Source organism: Salmo salar, chromosome 13, assembly GCF_965601325.2.
Source record: "Salmo salar chromosome 13, fSalSal1, whole genome shotgun sequence".
NCBI classification, from domain to species: Eukaryota; Metazoa; Chordata; class Actinopteri; order Salmoniformes; family Salmonidae; genus Salmo; species Salmo salar.
The window spans coordinates 41,931,599-41,951,593 of record NC_138303.1 but is presented as its reverse complement, the minus strand read 5'-3'; the positions used below and the strand labels follow the sequence as shown (position 1 = coordinate 41,951,593).

At 42.3% G+C, this 19,995-nt stretch overlaps 1 protein-coding gene across 1 annotated transcript in view; it reads right to left on the bottom strand.

The window, feature by feature from the left end:
• Positions 1-19,995, bottom strand: part of LOC106567116 (putative phospholipid-transporting ATPase IIA) — a 42,839-nt gene that overhangs the window by 8,558 nt on the left and 14,286 nt on the right. Inside the window, exons 13-26 of the mRNA XM_014136030.3 lie at positions 18,912-19,024; positions 13,561-13,770; positions 10,549-10,710; positions 9,811-9,903; positions 9,524-9,607; positions 7,717-7,887; positions 7,422-7,520; positions 6,023-6,112; positions 5,528-5,672; positions 5,173-5,237; positions 4,423-4,578; positions 3,606-3,670; positions 3,083-3,191; positions 2,820-2,877 (exon numbers count right to left, since the gene is read on the bottom strand). Coding sequence (XP_013991505.1) covers positions 2,820-2,877; positions 3,083-3,191; positions 3,606-3,670; positions 4,423-4,578; positions 5,173-5,237; positions 5,528-5,672; positions 6,023-6,112; positions 7,422-7,520; positions 7,717-7,887; positions 9,524-9,607; positions 9,811-9,903; positions 10,549-10,710; positions 13,561-13,770; positions 18,912-19,024 — 1,620 coding nt within the window. The remainder of the gene's footprint in view (positions 1-2,819; positions 2,878-3,082; positions 3,192-3,605; positions 3,671-4,422; positions 4,579-5,172; positions 5,238-5,527; positions 5,673-6,022; positions 6,113-7,421; positions 7,521-7,716; positions 7,888-9,523; positions 9,608-9,810; positions 9,904-10,548; positions 10,711-13,560; positions 13,771-18,911; positions 19,025-19,995) is intronic.

The following is a 19,995-nucleotide window of genomic DNA, read 5'->3' as shown; positions in this document are numbered from 1 at the left end:
TAGAATAATAGTGAAGACATCAAAACTATGAAATAACACATATGGAATCATGTAGTAACCAAATAAAGTGTTAAACAAATCAAAATATATTTGAGATTCTCCAAAGTAACCACACTTCGCCTTAACAGCTTTGCACACTCTTGGCATTCTCTCAACCAGCTTCATGTGGTAGTCACTTGGAATGCATTTCAATTAACAGGTGTGCCTTGGTAAAAGTTAATTTCCTTCTTACTGCATTTGACACATCAGTTGTGTTGTGACAAGGTAGGGGTGGTATACAGAAGATAGCACTATTTGTTAAAAGTCCATATTATGGCAAGAACAGCTCAAATAAGCAAAGAGAAACGACAGTCCATCATTACTTTAAGACATGAAGGTCAGTCATTTCAGAAAATGTCAAGAACTTTGAAAGTTTCTTCAAGTGCAGTCGCAAAAACCATCAAGTGCTATGATGAAACTGGCTCTCATGAGAACCGCCACAGGAAAGGAAGACCCAGAGTTACCTCTGCTGCAGAGGATAAGTTCATTAGAGTTAACTGCACCTCAGACTGCAGCCCAAATAAAAGCTTCAGAGTTCAAGTAACAGACATCTCAACATCAACTGTTCAGGGACTGCGTGAAACAGGCCTTCATGGTCGAATTGCTGCAAAGAAACCACTACTAAAGGACACCAATAATAAGAAGAGACTTGCTTGGGCCGAGAAACACAAGCAATAGACATTAGATAGGTGGAAATCTGTACTTTGCGATTTTTGGTTCCAACCACCGTGTCTTTGTGAGACGTAGAGTAGGTGAGCGGATGATCTCCGCATGTGTGGTTCCCACCGTGAAGCATGGAGGTGTGATGGTGCTTTGCTGGTGACACTGTCTGTGATTTATTTAGAATTCAAGGCACACTTTGGGCTCCCGAGTGGCGCAGCGGTCTAAGGCACTGCATCTCAGTGCTAGAGGCGTCACTACAGACCCTGGTTCGATTCCAGGCTGTACCACAACCAGCCGTGATTGGGAATCTCATAGGGCAGCGTACAATTGGCCCAGCATCGTCCGGGTTAGGGTTTGGCTGGGGTAGGCCGTCATTGTAAATAAACATTTGTTCTTAACTGACTTGCCTAGTTATAGAAAAGGTTAAAAAAAAATATATATATATATATATATATTAAACAGCATGGCTACCACAGCATTCTGCAGCGATATCCCATCTGGTTTGTGCTTAATGGGACTATCATTCGTTTTTCCACAGGACAATTACCCAAAACACACCTCCAGGCTGTGTAAGGGTTATTTGACGAAGGAGAGTGATGAGTGCTGCATCAGATGACCTGGCCTCCACAATCACCCGTTTGGGATGAGTTGGCCTGAAGAGCGAAGGAAAAGCAGCCAAGTGCTCAGCATATGTGGGAACTCCATCAAGACTGTTGGAAAAGCATGCCTCATGAAGCTGGTTGAGAGAATGCCAAGAGTGTGCAAAGCTGTTATCAAGGCAAAGGGTGGCTACTTTGAAGAATCTAAAATGTTTATAACTTGCTTATAATTCGTTTAACACCTTTTTGGTTACTACATGATTCCATATGTGTTATTTCATAGTTTTGATGTCTTCACTATTATTCTACAATGTAGAAAAACGTATATAACAACAACAAAAAACCTTGAATGAGCAGGTGTGTCCAAACTTTTGACTGGTTCTGTAAATCACAAGGGTAATTTCAATTCATGTGGCAAAGGGAAAGTCTCTGCGACTATAGAGTGCCAAAATTAAGACAACACCTGTAACTGTAATGCTCAACCTGAACCTTGGCTCTGCTTTTTCTGTTATGCAACACTTTGCTATTATGAAGAAAAATGGACAACTGAAATACAACTAAGAAAGTTTTCAACACAGTACAACCAGACCTATAAATTTTGCATAAGAAAAAAAGGAGGGAATCGATGTCGCGATTTCTCACAGTTTCCCATGTCAGGAAGAGGAAAAGGAACTTTTTCACTTTCCATCTTTTTTTTTTAACGCTTCCATAACCTTTCTGATTGTTAATGTGACCTCTAAAAAGGGACGTAAAAACACACTTCCTGCGATTGAAAATGTAATTAATACCAACAGATCTAACATGGGATGTATCATAGTTCTGTATCGAATACAGCAGCATTCTCATCACATTGAGTAAAAATTGTGGAAGGGTCAGGGTCAGACAGAAGTCATTTTCCTGTTAGACATTCGTATACATTTGACAATAAAGTAACCTTCATCTCCTTATTATTCTTCTTTTTTTTTTAAGCATACAAAACATTGCCTTCGTGGAAAACTGTAACGGAATAAATACCAAACAACCCACCAACGGCCTTAAACACAGAAACCAGGCCCACTCAATAGCAAAGAAGAAGGAAAAAGGATCATGGCTAAGGATCTTCCATCAACTGGAATATTCTGCTAAACAAACTATTTGGAGAGGGAAAGGTGGGAGGTAAGGCTTGAGCACTAAGCGGTAGACAAAAGGTTTAGGGGTGTAGTTTGGATGCTTCTGGCAACGCCTTTGCAACACAAATGGGCCGTGTGGTAAAACCACCTTAGGTTATTTAACATTTACAAAGCACAGACATAAATAAACTCTACTACTAGCAATTAAGAAGAAAGTGTGTGGGCTGGTGGGGAGCATCATGGATCCTACACCACAGGGCAGGGCAGTTTCTAAAGTAGTACCTGTGTGAGAGAGGCCTAAGGGATTAGTTGTTTTCCAACAACAAAACATAACATTCCTATCTATGGGAATGCATATCAATAGATACTCAAGCTACCGAATGTGTCATTATTTCCACAACCGACTTACCTTGATAAATACTTATTAGGACCCATATCAGAAACGTCTTAAAGGACAGAGGTCGACCCTGAAAAAGAGGAATATTCAGAACGATTTTAACAATGAATCCACACACAATAAGTACTAAACGTTTAATGAAAACTGAGATATGTGCAAATATGTGTGTGTAAAGTATTATCGAGGGTGAAGAGAAGTTTATGCAGTATGTATTAAAACAATGTTCCCTGTCATAACACAATGCAAATTACACAGCCAATAAAGACATGTATTACCTTCAGGAGATCCTTATATAACTCAGGATAGAGCATGGCTACTTCTGACTTCACATCTTTATCCAACACAAGGGAGAACACAGGGAACATGGTGTAGATGGTGGAGTAGCTAAAACAAAGAACATTCACAAAAATAATTAGCAGATTGCAGACGATAGTAGAGAATACTATTATTTTATTTTCAAAAAAACCCAAGTCATTTCTCAAGCACGTCATTACCAGACATTAACTGCCAGAGAACATTAACGGTAGGATGTAAAATACTTTACTTTCGGATTGAAGCATCACGTATGGTTATGTGCCTACTAATATTAATTCTCACAGATTTCAGTACAGTTCTCTGACCTCCATTCTAAGGCTGGACAGAGGGGGTTTTGATGAATCAGTAGGGTTCAAGTCATCTCATAGTAGTGTCTTAGCAACACTACGTCAACACAATCTAAATATCAACAAAACATGGAGCTAACACATAGCTGAAATGCCATTGTGATAAGCCACCGCTATTCAGAAAAGATCAGCTCACCCAATAATGAGGAACCCTTGGTAGAGGGGGACAGAGGCAAAGTAGAAGACAGAGGAGAACACAGCCTGGGGGAGGAAGAAGAGATCACGGATGAGTCATCATTACCGTATGTAGAACTCGTGTGCTTAACTTTGCATTGACAACTGTAATACACAACTACAAAACACCATTGACACAATTTGCCAAAACTATCTACACGTTACTTTCATCTAAAAATGAGTCAATTGATTGAAGTAATAGCTCTAAGAATAGTTTATAAAATAAATAATAAACCTATTATTATCATCACTCTGGGGAGGTACGACTTCTACTACGTAGTTTAGAACACTGACTAACACTGACTACTAGTATGATTCTACATGGTTTGAGCAGCAGCCAGACATTGAGCTGGGCCAGCTCATGCCCTATACCAAACAGTTAACAGCTGTGGCTGTGGGCAGCGTTAATTCGAGACACATGGGGGCCTCCCTATCGAATGAGTCTATGGCCTGGTGACTCACATGGCTTTCCCTTTTTCCTTGGTCTGGGAGACTAGCAGGCTGAAGAGCTGGATGCATGGGCTGTGGTACTCACAAGGGCTGAGGCTTGGGGTTGACACTGAAAGCTGTGGCCTCCCAGAAGAGCTCCTGGGGTCCCTTTCTCTGACTAACTCCCCACCCTGCTCCAACTCACTATGCCTGGCCCTAGGTACCCTCACTACCCACTGGAACTGGGGCTCTGGGGCTGGTTCTGCAGGGTCCCAAAGAATCTTCTGGCACTCCCTGTCCTGACTCACTCCACACCCCGCTCCACTCTTTGGTACCCTGGTCCTGCCTACCTGCATGGTGCTGATGCACAGGCTCCGGTGGATGACGAACTGGGAGAGGCCGGCAGACCTCTTGTAGCTGTTCCGCCCGTGGACCATGAGGAGTCGGCCCAAGTGCTTGAACTGAGTCACAGAGAAGTCTGCAGCCAGCGAAGCCTGCTTCCCTTCCTGTCAACAAACAACGTGGTGGTGGAAAATAAGAGAAATTTACAAAAAGTTTAGCAAAGGTCTTCTTTAACCAGAAAAACACTTTTTACGAGTGTATATAAAGAATAGTAGGTCCAAAAGTTTAGAGGAAAAGTTGAAACTAAGTGATCAACTGAAAATTGGAAAGGCCAAACTGCCACTTTGACTAAATACTATATAGTTCCCCATTTCTGCCAATAATTACTAACTATTGTGTTTATGTAGAGCTCTTGTCCTTATTTGCTGAATGGGTCAGAAAGAGCAATCTGTCAATGAGGTAGGAACTCTGCATGGTTGACCCGTCAGCACTACAGTTCAAGCAGTCCCAACCAGAAGAGAAAGACAATACCACTCTGTCACATTCATTTCCTCTACACCCATGACATGCTTTCACACAGTCAAAAAGGAATCATCTGTGCATGATATGACATAAACAAGTGACAAATGTATGTTAAAAAGACGCTCTGGCCAGATGGAAGCCAACTCTCAGGAAACACACAACACATACCGATGGCAGAGAGTGTGTGTGTTTGTGTGAAAGCAGTGTCAAGGCGACAGGGACAGAGAGATTCTTACTTTGCCCTCCACTCCCACGCCACAGTCAGCTTCCTGGATCATGCTGACATCGTTTCCTCCGTCCCCTAAGAGAAAACAAACATATCAGTGGAAGTGTCAGGAGAAATACGTCTGTTAATGTGACTCACAAGAGAGAGGGCTGTGTGTGTGTGTGTGTGTGCACGACACCCTTGATCTGACCTCTGCAAACTGTTTATCAAGACCACATCATGAAAACAATACCATTCAACATCCTTAACATACAGATCAGTAACCCTGCAGTGAAATGCCACTGGAGAGTTTCAGTGAGCTGAATTGTTAACACTGTAATGTCCCAATAGAGAAAAGCTTGGGGGCTGACACTGGGGAGACTCACCTACAGCGCAGGTGAGTTTGCCTGTGCGCTCCTGCAGCAGCCGGACTATCTGGGCCTTCTGGGTCGGAGCGCAGCGGCAACACACCACGGCAGGACACTGACACGCCAGCTCCATAAACTCATACTCATAGAACTTCAGACACACCTGCAAGAGACGCACAGTATGACAGACGAGGCTTGAACAACAAGCCAGGGGCCAACGACTGACTGTGGATTACGTCTGTATTTTTATCAATGATGTAGACTCCTTCCTCAACGTCTGTTACATTTATCTAGGAAGTTGTCAATTGAGACCCAAAACAATGCAGCAGTGTGATAGGATAAAACTCAAAACAAGCTGAGGGTTCTCAAGTGTCTCAGTTAGTCTAACATGGGAAAAAGTCTGACTCTTACCAATACCACAGCCACCACTAAAGGCCTCTTCAGTAACAGTGCTTTGGTTCGTCGTACACAGATAAGGTAAAGTGTTCAGAGTGAGGACGGTGCTCAGCTTACCTCCAGTGAGTCCCCTGATATGACCAGGGCACAGTCGTGTTTCCTCCGGAAAGCATTGAGCTCCAGGTGGGCCTCTCCTCGCGTCGTCACCTAGGACCACAGACAGTACATGGCTTACCATCACGGTCACAGACATACAGATAGCTATCTAACCCGCAGGAGTAGCTGCTCTCCTTACTGCAACTGTCATCCATACTCTAGATTAGCATCAGGGTGAACTGATCAACTGTCAACTGAGCATCCAAACCATAACCATAACTGAACATGTGATTTGAAATGCCAAAGTAAGTTATAAAACCATAAGGAGGACCAGCTCAACCATGGCTCATTTTGTGGGTTTCTATAGACTACTATTTATTACCAAATATGGAGGTTGATTGAAAACATCCCATAGTTTCTGCAACTCTATCAAACTCATATGTGGACTCAAAATTGAAAGAAATGTGGAACTGGAAATGACCACAAGACATCAATCTGTCAACTAATGTTCTGCACTGGTATGGCTATAGTCCTCTCCTATTGCCTGTTCATACGTCAAGTCATCAACCCAGGTGCCATTTGTGTCGAACCAGGAAGCCAATAGCAGATGCCCTGGCTATTGGTCAAATCAAAAGTCACAGCCCCTGCCCTGCTCCGCTGGGAGAAGCAAGGGGACTGTTTTCATGCTGTGCCAGCCATTGTTATCCTCTTCCAGTAACAACTGTTGTACACAACTCCTAACATTCCTATGGCAGGCAAGCTCTCCCTTTCTGCAACTGGAGATCGGCCAAAAGGGAACTCAAAGGACTATCAAAGCAGTAGTGCAGTTTGAGAGCTAAGCCTGCAAAACAAATTAGGAAGTTAGGTTCTCTGTCACAGTGTTCCCAAGGGAGTGGTTCAGCTGGTCCTTACCAGCCTGTTTCCAGACCTGGGTTCAAAAACTATTTGAAATCTTTCAAATACTTTGAGCGTTTGCTTTAGCCTGCCTGGAGCGTCGGGTTGGCAGGGTTTGTACTTTTGGGACTTATCTATTGGTTATATTGCAACAGGGAAGATCATTCAACCACATCTAAAGTATTTCAAATTATTTCAAATAGTATTTGAAAGCAGATTTTGAGAGCTCAGGTCTGTTTTACACTGGCCTGGATGCTCATTCCTGTGTGAGGTATTTATTGTTGGGCTTGCCAGCTATCCAGAGGATCTTGGCTGGGCTGGGGGACTACATAACCCCCACTATGGGCCTTCACCACACAGAGGATGGATGTCCCAATAAGGTCAGGGCAGACAGGAAACTGTGGATGCCCCTGTGAACTAGGAATGACTCCTTATGCTAAAGCTATTTATTCTAATCCACAATAAATATGGTATTGAAATAGCAGTGGTAAAACAGAAAAATGCCCTCTACTGCTTCTCCACTCACCGATCTAAAGATGTGGATGTCCTGGTTGCGGGTCACCAGATGGGCGTTCTTAGCCGTGCACGTGGCTGTTTCCAGCTTATCTCCAGTTAACATCCACACCTACACATGTAATAACAGTTTAAAAATGACATTTCTGTATGATTAACATTTTTGACTTTTCTTATCCACATTCAAACAATGACATAACAACAGTTAGAGGGCACAAATCCCAGGGATAAATAAAGTGTATTGAAGTTAACTGCTAAGTGTTGTTGCTATGCGGCAGTCTCCCTCTGTCCCGGTGACCTCCCCTGACCTTGATGCCTGCATTGCGTAGGATCTCCAGGGTGGGCCGTACATCAGCCTGAAGCTGGTCTTCTACCCCCGTCAGACACAGCAGCTCCATCTCCATCTCCAGGCTCTCGATCACCGTGGCAACCTTCAGAGACCGATCGTGCACACTCAGCTTGGCCTGGATGTATCGGGCCTGTGGGTGGAGAAAGTAGCAGGGGAGAAAATATGGAGAAAAGATTTCGATTGGATGCCTACAATATTGGAATATAGCATGTTGGAGTTGAACTAGATTGATTTATCAACTGTCAGACATACAAATTCGTCAAATGTAACATGTTCTGGATGGCCAGAGGAATAACAACATCGATCAGCAAGTAAACACCCAGTAGTCTCCAGCTCAGAGGGCAATTTTCAGTGTGAGATAAAGCAAAAACTATCTGAGTGACTCACTCAGGAACACAAACTCTGTGTGTGAGTCACTAAGCTAGTGAGTCACCACCGCCCACCAGCCAGCTCACAAAATTATACACTCCAGCAATGGGGCTGGGGCTGCAGGGGAGACACTGCCTGCCTCGCTCGCCCTGAGAATGGGTGTGTGTGTGATCTGAGCATCAAACAACAGGCTTTGACATTTAAAGAACAATGGTGAAAGTATCTGTGGAAACTATTTAGTTTTTGTATTTGTTGTTGTTGGCAGGTACTAGGTTGATATTCAGGACATACCAAAACCTGTACAGTGCGTGCTATGTTGAGGAATATAAACAAATTTGTTATACATTGAGTGTACAAAACATTAGGAACACCATAATATTGAGTTGCACCCCCTTTTGCCCTCAGAACAGCCTGAATGTGTTGGTGCATGGACTCTTCAAGGTGTTGAAGCGTTTCACAGGGATGCTGGCCCATGTTGATGCCAATGCTTCCCACAGTTGTGTCAAGCTGGCTGGATGTCCTTTGGATGGTGGACCATTCTTGACACACACGGGAAACTGTTAAGCATGAAAAACCCAACAGCGTTGCAGTTCTTGACACACTCAAACCAGTGCGCCGGGCACCTACTGCCATACCCCGTTCAAAGGCACTTAAATATTTTGTCTTGCCCCTTCACCCTCTGAATGGCACACATACACAAGCCATGTCTCAACTGTCTCAAGGCTTAAAAATCCTCCCCTTCATTTACACTGATTGAAGTGGATTTAACAAGTGACATCAATAAGGGATCATAGTTTCATCTGGATTCACCTGGCCAGTCTAATGTTTTGTATACTCGGTGTATATTGTCATCCTACAAAAAAAATATTTTACTGAAATCTCCTTGGGATTGTGAGGAGTGGTAACCAACACAATGACTAACTGGGGCACAACAACACAAGAAGAGGGATGTGCATCAACTAGTAAAAGTTAACAATTCATGTTGTTATAACACACTCGGTATCATCTTTCATTCTCAGACATCAAAATGAATTCGCCTTCTCTTTACGACACCGTCATAATAAAACCAACACCATATAGGAATTAACCTACTGAGTCTTTATGACCTGCTATGTGGATGTGCTCGCAGAAGCCAACTGAAACCAAGATGGATACCCTGGGCTTCAGTCTCACTAATGAGTTTGCCAAATGGATATGAAACACTGAAATGTCAAGGTCACCGACGGCGGGCTTGGTTACTCAGGACAGTCAATTCATTCTCCATTAAACAACATCCTCCTCCTGTTGGCTTTGGTTATGGCACAGTCTACCCTACCGCTAAGTCCCGTACCCTATGGATCAACGTGATGACAGTTACATTTAAGCTCGTTCAAAGACAGAGAGGGAATGCTACTAACCTCAAAGTCTTGGTACTGTTCCTCTGTTAGAGACTTCTTGGAAACGACCAAGACCCTCAGACCTTCCCTAGCCATATTTCCACACTGGAAGAAAGAGCAAAAGTAACACTAAAATATTAATTTCAGAACAGAATGTTCAAACATACACAACGACTCCGAACCCCCCGCCAAAAAGGGTAAATTGACAGCAACCTCTAAAGATGACCTCAACACGATATATTCAAATCAGGGTGGTCTTTTATTCAAACTAAAATGACTTGTTCTAGACTAGAGGAAGGAAAACCTACCTCTTCTTCCAGCCAGTCGTTATACTGGACAATGCCAGCCATCACCACATCTGCACCCTTCATGTAGAAGCTAATCTCTCCTGTAGACTCATCCTGTAAAACAGACACTGTCACTACCTAAATTCCATGCTTGACAAACAAACTAGAAGAAAAACATTCACATCAATCAATAAGGTACATTCCGGGGTTTCCCCCTGACTCTCAGCATTTGTGTAGGGATGCACATAAAAATATGAGTTTATTATTCTCAGTTGGTTGCGTAGAAAGGGAAACTTAGTTTGGTCTCAAACATGTTTGAAAATATTTTCTTGAGGAACCCAAGTCCAACCCCAGGCTTCCTGAAGTTGAGTTATACCAGGTCTATCCAAGCCAACAACAATAGTTAGTCATGCAGACAGCACAGAGACTTAGTCATAGGGTTCATAGTCGGGTAAAGTCTTTTTCAGATCAGTCTTCGTCTTGATGGATCATTGGACCAATGCCCAGGTTCAAAAGTCAGAAAACGTATCTTTCAAAAGAGTAGTTGGCCCCACTGGTGTCAGCTATAGATTGTATCTTTCAAAAGAGCAGTTACATCCAAACACTAACAGTTGGCTGGCTGGCAATCAAGTAAAATACAAATCATCTTCCACAATACATTAGTTCAGCTCCGGAAGGCAAACACCGCTGGCAATTGTAAATGGATGACTCGAATTTGCATTTTCAAACCAGATTCATATCCCAGTCAGCAGCACTTACTCGAACTATGATTCCCATTCGCTTGCTCTCATAGGTGAAGGGGAATATCTGCAGGATGGTGAAGTTCAGGATCTGTCCACTAGGAGTCCTCAGCTGCATGGAGTTGTGGTCCCGTCCGACCAGGGTCAGTCCAACACTCTCAGTCCACTGCACCAGCGACACCTAGCAAGGCAGAGGAGACAGTTTGGTGAATGGTGGTTATCAAAATAGATCAGTTTGGCGACGTAAATGGAGAATGGACCATTTTAACATGATGTACCTTTTCACAGGAAATAGCAATAAGCAGGAAAAATCTAACTGAGCAAAGAGCACAGTTCTACTTCAGCGCAAATCAATAATAAAAGCATTTCTGCACTCAAAGAAAATTGATTGACAAATTGATTGAACAAACTAGGAAGATAATCCTTTTAAAAGACGTATGCTGAATGTTCTTTCTGGTTTCTTTTGAAGGGCACATGAGGATAAGGCCAGATTAGTTAAATAAAAAAAATTAAAAATATTTTTAACAGTCAGTTAAGAACAAATTCTTATTTACAATGACGGCCTACCAAAAGGCAAAAGGCCTCCTGCGGGGACGGGGGCCTGAGATAAAAAATTAATAAATAATTAAAACATATAAATATAGGACAAAACACACATCACAACAGGAGAGACACAACACTACATAAAGAGAGACCTAAGACAACAACATAACAAGGCAGCAACACATGACAACACAGCATGGTAGCAACACAACATGATAGCAGTACAAAAACATGGTACAAATGACATTTGGAATCATTGAAGGAATCATTTCCGGGGGGTCAGAAGTTATTAATGTCCCTAAACTTCCAGATATTAGCACAAGATCAAAAACACAATTCATCCCTCATGCCTACACTGACCACTCTCTAATAGACACTGAGTGTACAAAACATTAAGAACACCTGCTCCTTCTAAATGACATAGACTGATCTAGTGAATCCAGGTGAAAGCTATGATCCCTTATTGATGTCACTTACTAAATCAATGTAGATGAAGGGGAGGATTTTTAAGCCTTGAGACAATTGAGACATGGATTGGTAGTAGATGCCAGGCACACCGGTTTATGTCAAGAACTGCAACGCAGCTGGGTTTTTCACGCTCAACTGTTTCCTGTGTGTATCAAGAATGGTCTACCACCCAGAAGACACCTAGCCAAGCATCGGAGTCATAGGCCAGCATCGCTGTGGAACGCTTTCGACACCTTGTAGAGCTGTTCTGAAGGCAAAAGGGGGGGTTGAACTCAATATTAGGAAGGTGTTCCTAATGGCTTCATGTGGCTCAGTTGGTAGAGCATGGTGTTTGCAACGCCAGGGTTGTGGGTTCGATTCCCACGGGGGACCAGTACGGGAAGAAAAAATAATGTATGAAATGAAATGTATGCATTCACTACTGTAAGTCACTCTGGATAAGAGCGTCTGCTAAATGACTAAACTGTAAATGTAAGAATGTTTGGTAGACTCAGTGTAGATCTCAGATGGACAGAACGAGGCATCCATTGGACCCTAAACACCCAAAGTCCAGTCCCAAACCATGCCTCCTCTCCTCCAGCTAACAAATAATACTTATTACATGCTAATATTTGGTCTGAGGCTATGCTTGGCTAAGGGTAGCCCTGAGCTGAACTCCATGAAGGTCAACACAGCTCTGACTAGCTTGTGCGTTGGTCATACAAGTTGGGGAGAATGAAGAACTTGACTTAGTCATGGTAACATTAGTAAGGCTACATTCACTGTGAAGGCATGCAGTGAATCGGCCTCCACCACAACAGCGGCACTTGGTAATGGCAATGTCTAGAGTTTAATTGAGCTGGGTCTGCTACTGGCAAATGGTTGGAGTCAAAACCACAGCTTGGCATAAGCGAAAGTTCTTATTGGTCCTGCTTGGAAGTGTAACCGTCAAGAAATACTTGATACTCTTCTGGCTTTTTATTATAGGAACACACTTCTCTTGAGTAGATATCACAATCAATATTTTAGACATAATATATAAGATATACTAAATAAGCATATGTAAAAGCATAAGCTGTGGAAAAATTACTCCACACTACAACGAGTTATGTCTGCCAAACAAGTATCACAACCAACAGAACAAAACAAGTTAGATAAATGGCTTGTGAATGGATTCCTACCAAAAACCACACATCCAACTGTCACTGGCATTGTGACCACGACAACCGTCAGCCAAAACTATATCTATCTATGGACTTCCTGAGAAGCCATTGGAAAGCAAACTGAATTTGAGCCCAGATCATATCAAGCAGATCAAATATACCTATAGTAACAACAGCAAAAAACATTCAATCAAGAGAGGAAATATCTACACATTGACTGATATTGTAATCTGTGAGAAATGTTGTTATCCCACAATTCATTTTCTGGAAAACAATGCTCATATTGCATGAAGTTCAGCATACACTGGGCCACAACTCACGACAAAGCAACTTCTGTGGGCCATATCAAAGTATCTACTATGAAGGTAGGAGACTCAAAGGGTGGATAGGCTAAGCCCAATGGACTGGGGAGCACATTAAGGAAATCCGTATTTACACCGCAGGAAATGGATCAAGCTGAATTCCTCAGCCTTCTTCCTGGAGTTCAAACAATTCATAGTGATCAAGGTCACAGCTAGGTACATGTGGAATGTAATTTGTCTCCTCAAGGTTTCCTTCAAGGGCAGCAGGTAGTCCACTGCAGGGACTGATAAGGGTTCAAACTGCAAAACCATTTGAATTGACTCTCTCCATATTTTAATCTGGATTCCATTCTTCTACCGTCACCATACCTAGTGTAATTGGCGTAGTGACAATTCCCTTTAACCTTTGAGGCTGTTGAGTAGACAACTCACATTTCCCACAGGCTATTTTGGTATATGTTGGTCTATCGTTAACGAAGGAGTATATTATATCTGCACAGAGGCAAATACTAACATCCTCCGGTTGCTGTGTTTATGGACAGCTATGTCTAGTATTGAGAATGAGCCATTATGTACCTCGTCTGGGCTGGCGGCCTGGTAAACCCTACAGGTGTCCTCATAGTGCTGCTCCGCCTCGGCCTGGTCCGTCACACCGTTGGCCTCGTACACGGGCGTCACACAGTGCACCAGGGCGATGGCCTTCACCGCCTCATGCACACGGCTGCTGATGGTCTTACGAACCTTAGTGGCCGCCGGAGCTCTGGATGCTGGGACGTCGTGAGAGGGCTGTGGGGAGGAAGGTGTACAAAAGAAAAGTTAGCCCACTGAGCTGGATTATAAGCATCGGTCTACCTGCAAGGTTTTCAATGATTGGTAGAGCGTTTCTTTAAACCTAACTTTTTTCTCAGCTATTCATTGATTGACAAACATTCAGTGGTGGAAAAAGTACCCAATTGAGTAAATGGTACCTTAAAAGAAAACGACTCAAGTAAAAGTGAAAGTCACCCAGTAAATTACAAAAGTATAAGTCTCAAAGTATTTGGTTTTAAATATACTTAAGTATCAAAAGTAAAAAATAATTTCACATTCCTTATTTTAAGCATACCAGATGGTAAGATTTTCATGTTTTTATTGACGGACAGCTAGCGGCATACTCCAATACTCAGACATAACTTACAAACAATGCATGTGTTTAGTAAGTGCGCCAGATCAGCAGCAGGAGAGATCAAATCAAATTGTATTTGTCACATCCACCGAATATAACAGGTATAGATAGACCTTACAGTGAAATGCTTACTTACAAGCCCTTAACCAACAATGTAGTTTTAAGAAAATAGAATTAAGAAAATATTTACTAAGTAAAAAAAAAACTAAAAAAACAATACAATACCAACAATGAGGTTATATACAGGGGGTACCGGTACCGAGTCAGTGTGCGGGGTTAAAGGTTAGTCGAGGTAATTTGTACATGTAGGTAGGGGTAAAGTGACTATGCATGGATAATAAACAGTGAGTAGCAGCAGTGTAAAAACAAAAAGGGAGGGGGTCAATGCAAATAGCCCGGATGTCCATCTGATTAATTGTTCAGCAGTCTAATGGCTTGGGGGTAGAAGCTGTTAAGGAGCCTTTTGGTCCTAGACTTGGCGCTCCAGTACCACTTGACGTACGTTAGCAGAGAGAACAGTCTATGACTTGGGTGACTGTCTCCTGAATGGGAATTGTCATGCCCTGTCGTGCCCTGTTCCCAACTTTCTTGGTGTGTTTGGAACATGATAGTTTGTTGGTGATGTGGACACCAAGAAACTTTCAACTCTCTACCCGCTCCACTACAGCCTCGTCGATGTGAATGGGGGCGTGTTTTGCCCTCCTTTTCCTGTAATCCACAATTATCTCCTTTGTCTTGCTCACGTTGAGCACGATGACCAGGGATGTTCTCTTGATAAGAGTGTGAATTGGACACTTTTTCTATCCTGCAAAGCATAAGAAAAGTAACGCGTACTTTTGGGTGTCAGGGAAAATGTGTGGAGTAAAAAGTACATTCTTTTCTTTAGGAATGTAGTGGAATGAAGTAGTGCTACAAAAATATAAATAATAAAGTACAGAAACCCCAAAAAACGACTTTAACGTATGTTTACTTAAGTACTTTACACCACTGCATACAGTCATCAGATAAATACATTATTTGTGGGAAAAACATGGATCTACTTGTACCTGTGAGCTGCCTTATCACTACAGTAACCTAGTCAAAGTATACGAAATATGTGTTTTGTAGTGCTAAAAAAAATAACACTTCTCTGAACTGACTCAGTTCTAAAATGACTACCATACAAAGCCATTTGACTATTTAACCTTTATTTAACTAGGCAAGTCAGTTAAGAACATATTCTTATTTACAATGACGGCCTACCCCCCCGGCCAAACCCTCCCCTAACCCGGACGACGATGGCCCAATTGTGCACCGCCCATTGGGAGTCCCGATCACGGCCGGTTGTGACACAGCCTGGGAACGAACCAGGGTCTGTAGTGACGCCTCTAAAATTGCAATGCAGTGCCTTAGACCGCTGCGTCACTCGGGAGGCCTAACCCATCCTTACCATCCACAGAGAGACCCACTGCAAGTAAACACAACCAGATGTGTGAAGAAAGAAGAAAAATTAACAATCAGCTTTACTATCTTGCTGCGGTTATTTTTAGGCCAGGAGTTGCGTTTCCACAGGGGTCAATGATGGCGCCATTAAACTAGGGCCGGCCAGTGTGAGTGGGCTCTGGGGCTAGTGGCTAACCCGGTTTCCTACTCCACTAACCTCTGGTGTCAAAGGGACAAAAAGTGTCATTATGGGTCGGGAAGCCAAACAATAATCACATAGCTGACATGTTGCTAAAACAATATGCCCCAAAGACAAGGTTTTTGTTACTTGTTTTAACACAGAATTTCAAACATTGACTGTCTCACCGATTAGTGATACATTTGTTGAACACAGCCCATATGGACTGATGCAGAGCCATAGGTCTACATAGAGAGTTTGGCCATTGCCGTTTCTGTCAATGACGTTCTATGTGCGCCACAGCTATCTCTATATTAGGGCTGACCCCAATTATTCGACTGGTCGATTGGTTGGTAGATAGGCTGTTGGTAGACCAATATTTCTTTAGTAGAGCAGTAGCAAATATAAATATATATACAGTACCAGTCAAATGTTTGGACACACCTACTCATTCAAGGGTTTTCCTTTACTTTTACTATTTTCTACATTGTAGAATAATAGTGAAGACATCAAAACTGTGAAATAACACATATGGAATCATGTAGTAACCAAAAAAAGAGCTAAACAAATGAAAATATATTTTATATTTGAGATTCTTCAAAATAGCCACCCTTTGCCTTGATGACAGCTTTGCGCACTCTTCGCATTCTCTCAACCAGCTTCACCTGGAATGCTTTTCCAACAGTCTTGAAGGAGTTCCCACATGTGCTGTGCACTTGTTGGCTGCTTTTTCTTCACTCTGCGGTCCAACTCATCCCAAACCGTCTCAATTGGGTTGAGGTCGGGTGATTGTAGAGGCCAGTTCATCTGATGCAGCTGGCCTGTGTTCTTTCCCCCATCTTAATCTTTTCTTTTTATTGACCAGTCTGAGATAAGGCTTTTTCTTTGCAACTCTGCCTAGAAGGCCAGCATCCCAGAGTAGCCTCTTCACTGTTGACGTTGAGACTGGTATTTTGCGGGAACTATTTAATGAAGCTGCCAGTGAGGACTTGTGAGGTGTCTGTTTCTCAAACTAGACACTCTAAGGTACTTGTTCTCTTGCTCAGTTGTGCACCGGGGCCTCCCACTCCTCTTTCTATTCTGGTTAGAGCCAGTTTGCGCTGTTCTGTGAAGGGAGTGTACACAGCTTTGTACGAGATCTTCCGTTTCTTGGCAATTTCTCGCATGGAATAGCCTTCATTTCTCAGAACAAGAATAAGCTGACGAGTTTCAGAAGAAAGTTATTTGTTTCTGGCCATTTTGAGCCTGTAATCGAACCCACAAATGCTGATGCTCCAGATACTCAATTAGTCTAAAGAAGGACAGTTTTATTGCTTCTTTAAATCAGCACAACAGATTGCAGCTGTGCTAACATAATTGTAAAAGGGTTTTCTAATGATCAATTAGTGTTTTAAAATGATAAACCTGGATTAGCTAACACAATGTGCCATTGGAACACAGGAGTGATGTTTGCTGATAATGGGCCTCTGTACACCTATGTAAATATTCCATAAAAATAAAAAGAATCTGCCGTTTCCAGCTACAATAGTCATTTACAACATGAACAATGTCTAAACTGTATTTCTGATCAATTTGACGTTATTTTAATGGACAATAAATCTGCTTTTCTTTCAAAAACAAGGACATTTCTAAGTGACCCCAAACTTTTGAACGGTAGTGTATATATTTGCGTCCATCTCAGTGAACTAATCCATTGGATAGGCCTAGACTAAAAGCGAATGCTTGATCTGAAAATGTGGTCTGAGGCTCCATATAGATGGTGTGACACAATTCCGGAGCCTCCGGAGGCATGCAGAGGCCATATCGAGCTCCGTACCAAATCGCCATGCGTCTCCAAAATGTTGTAACAATGCAGAGGGCTCTCTATAGCTCCGTATTGACATGATTGGTTGATGGTAGGTGGGGGCCGTACATCCTGTATAAACACAAACTCGCTTCCTTGACAACTTCCTTCACAACAGCTCTGCACTGCAAAGCACAAAAAGTATGAATGCCCTGACTTCTGCCACCACTAATGATCTGTGGAGCTTCTCAAAGTAGTGTTTTTTCACCTCAAACAGCAAGCAAATGAAGTCTGTTTTTACATCCATTGAGAATGACAATAGTTCCTCAATGTAGGCTATTTGAAAAATCTTTCCAGCTGTCTCCCTTTCGATAACCACTCAGCATGAAAGGGAAAAATGTCATACTCGGATCTTGTGGAAACGTCCTGAAATAGGGCTACCTTATTGCTTCTTATCAGTGCTTGACTGAAATAGGTCAACATTCCTTAAAATAAACAGGTGCCGGTACTCAGCTCCAATGAGCACCTGCTCAAGTCAAGCACTGCTTCTTATCCCTTGCGCAAATAGCCTACAGCTGTGTCCCGAGCTCACTGGCCCAGAATACTTTATATGTCGCTAGGGCAAGATTTGGGCTGGACCCAAGTTAATAGTTGATACTGTGTTTGAAGTTTGTTGCAGACAGGCCATGCATAGCCAATGTCATTTATAGTTGTTTTTTTTTTTTTTTTTTTAAATCAGGATATTTTCTACCTGCATGCTGCAATGTTTTATTTGTTTTCTTTATTTAGGCTATTTTTACATAGTTGGCAATGGCAATAGAAGTTACTTTTTTAGCTTTGTATCATTTTAATTTAGATTTGAATAGAATTTTGATTAACAACATGACAATGATTTTCAGATACGAAGACGTTATTAGAAATTAAATAAAACAGTTCCAGGAAAATGTGCATATGAAAACCATAACTGGAAAGCAGATCTGTAGAAACGTCAAGATAAATTGGCATTATACATGAGAAAGGTTGTCGACTCCTCATGTAGCCTATTACTGGCAACTTCAGTAGAGTAATGGCAGAATCTGTGAAAGCCAGAAGGAGAATGGTCAGTCAAGTTTTTTTTCTTCCTCTAGACCTCTGGCTCCCTCGAGTCATTTGTGTGTTATTTCATCAAACAGTGAGCTTAAAGCGTCAGACAAGCTCAATGCATATACTTGATTTTATTAAAACACATAGGCTGTGTCTATATATTGAAAAATCCACGGTAAAAAAAATTCCACAAATCGATTGGTCGAAAGAACAGATGACTTTCGGTCGCCCAAGTTTTTCTGTTGTCAGGGATAGCCCTATTCTATATGGTTGATGATGATGATTATTGTTTTTACCTGTGTGTAGGCACTGAACACGTGGCTCTGCACCTCGTCCATGGAGTCCATTCCATAGGCCACCGTTCCAAGATGGAGGCGACGGAACACCATCTCATTCTGGGTGAGAGTTCCTGCATCAAACACACAAGCACAATGTATACTATTTGTAACATTTCTCCTGAAAGTGGGGTTACACTCGTGGCTTCCAGCACTTCTGACACCAACATGGTAATGTTAAAATTATGATCATCATTTAAAGAGTGATTTTAAAACAGTCTACAGAACTCACTATGATCAAGTAGCTGTTCCTGAAACCATTTCCATGATTTCAGTGTCCTGGTTGTCCTCACACTCACTTTAAAAGCCCCTCTCTCTGTATGTAGTATTTCAGGATGACCTGAGAGCCCCCTACAGCACATACATTAGACTGACCTTTGACCCCTATCGCCCTTATCACTATGTGGGAAAATCCAGTATAATTTTATTGGCCGTCAGGGTCGTAAATTTAAGAGGGGTACAGGCCAGTTCCTGGGGGTGTGTGCGTGCAGAGACAGGAGACTTCAGGCCCGTTTTGATTTAAAGCTCCAATAAGTAGCATGTCTCAGAGTCGCACACAGCCCAAAGCCCTAGGGATGGGTCAGCCCTAGCAATGTCATACTAAACACAACCTTAGCACATCTTCAACACTATCATCTCACATCCAACATGTCAGTCCGTTGTGTCAATTTCCTCTCATGACCACTAAAGCAAGATAAATGCATTCTTATTATGTAGCCACTCTACTCTTCCTGTGCACTACAACGTTAAGCTGTTTTATGCCAACATTAAATACTACACGTTTTATACCACAGTTACGTCCGATGTGATATTGAGCACAGTTACATGCACAAAACAATAATTATTGTGGATAGTCAGATTAATATGATAGTTTGTTTAAAATATTTACGTGCTTTGCAACGACTTCCCTAATAAGCCTGTTTTCATGGACACATCTGAAATCAGGCAACTGATGGGCCTTTTGTTAAATGCAGAAAATCGGCAACCAAAATACATGTTCTACCACAGTGACCATGTTATTTTTGCGAAGACCAGGGTTGGGTAA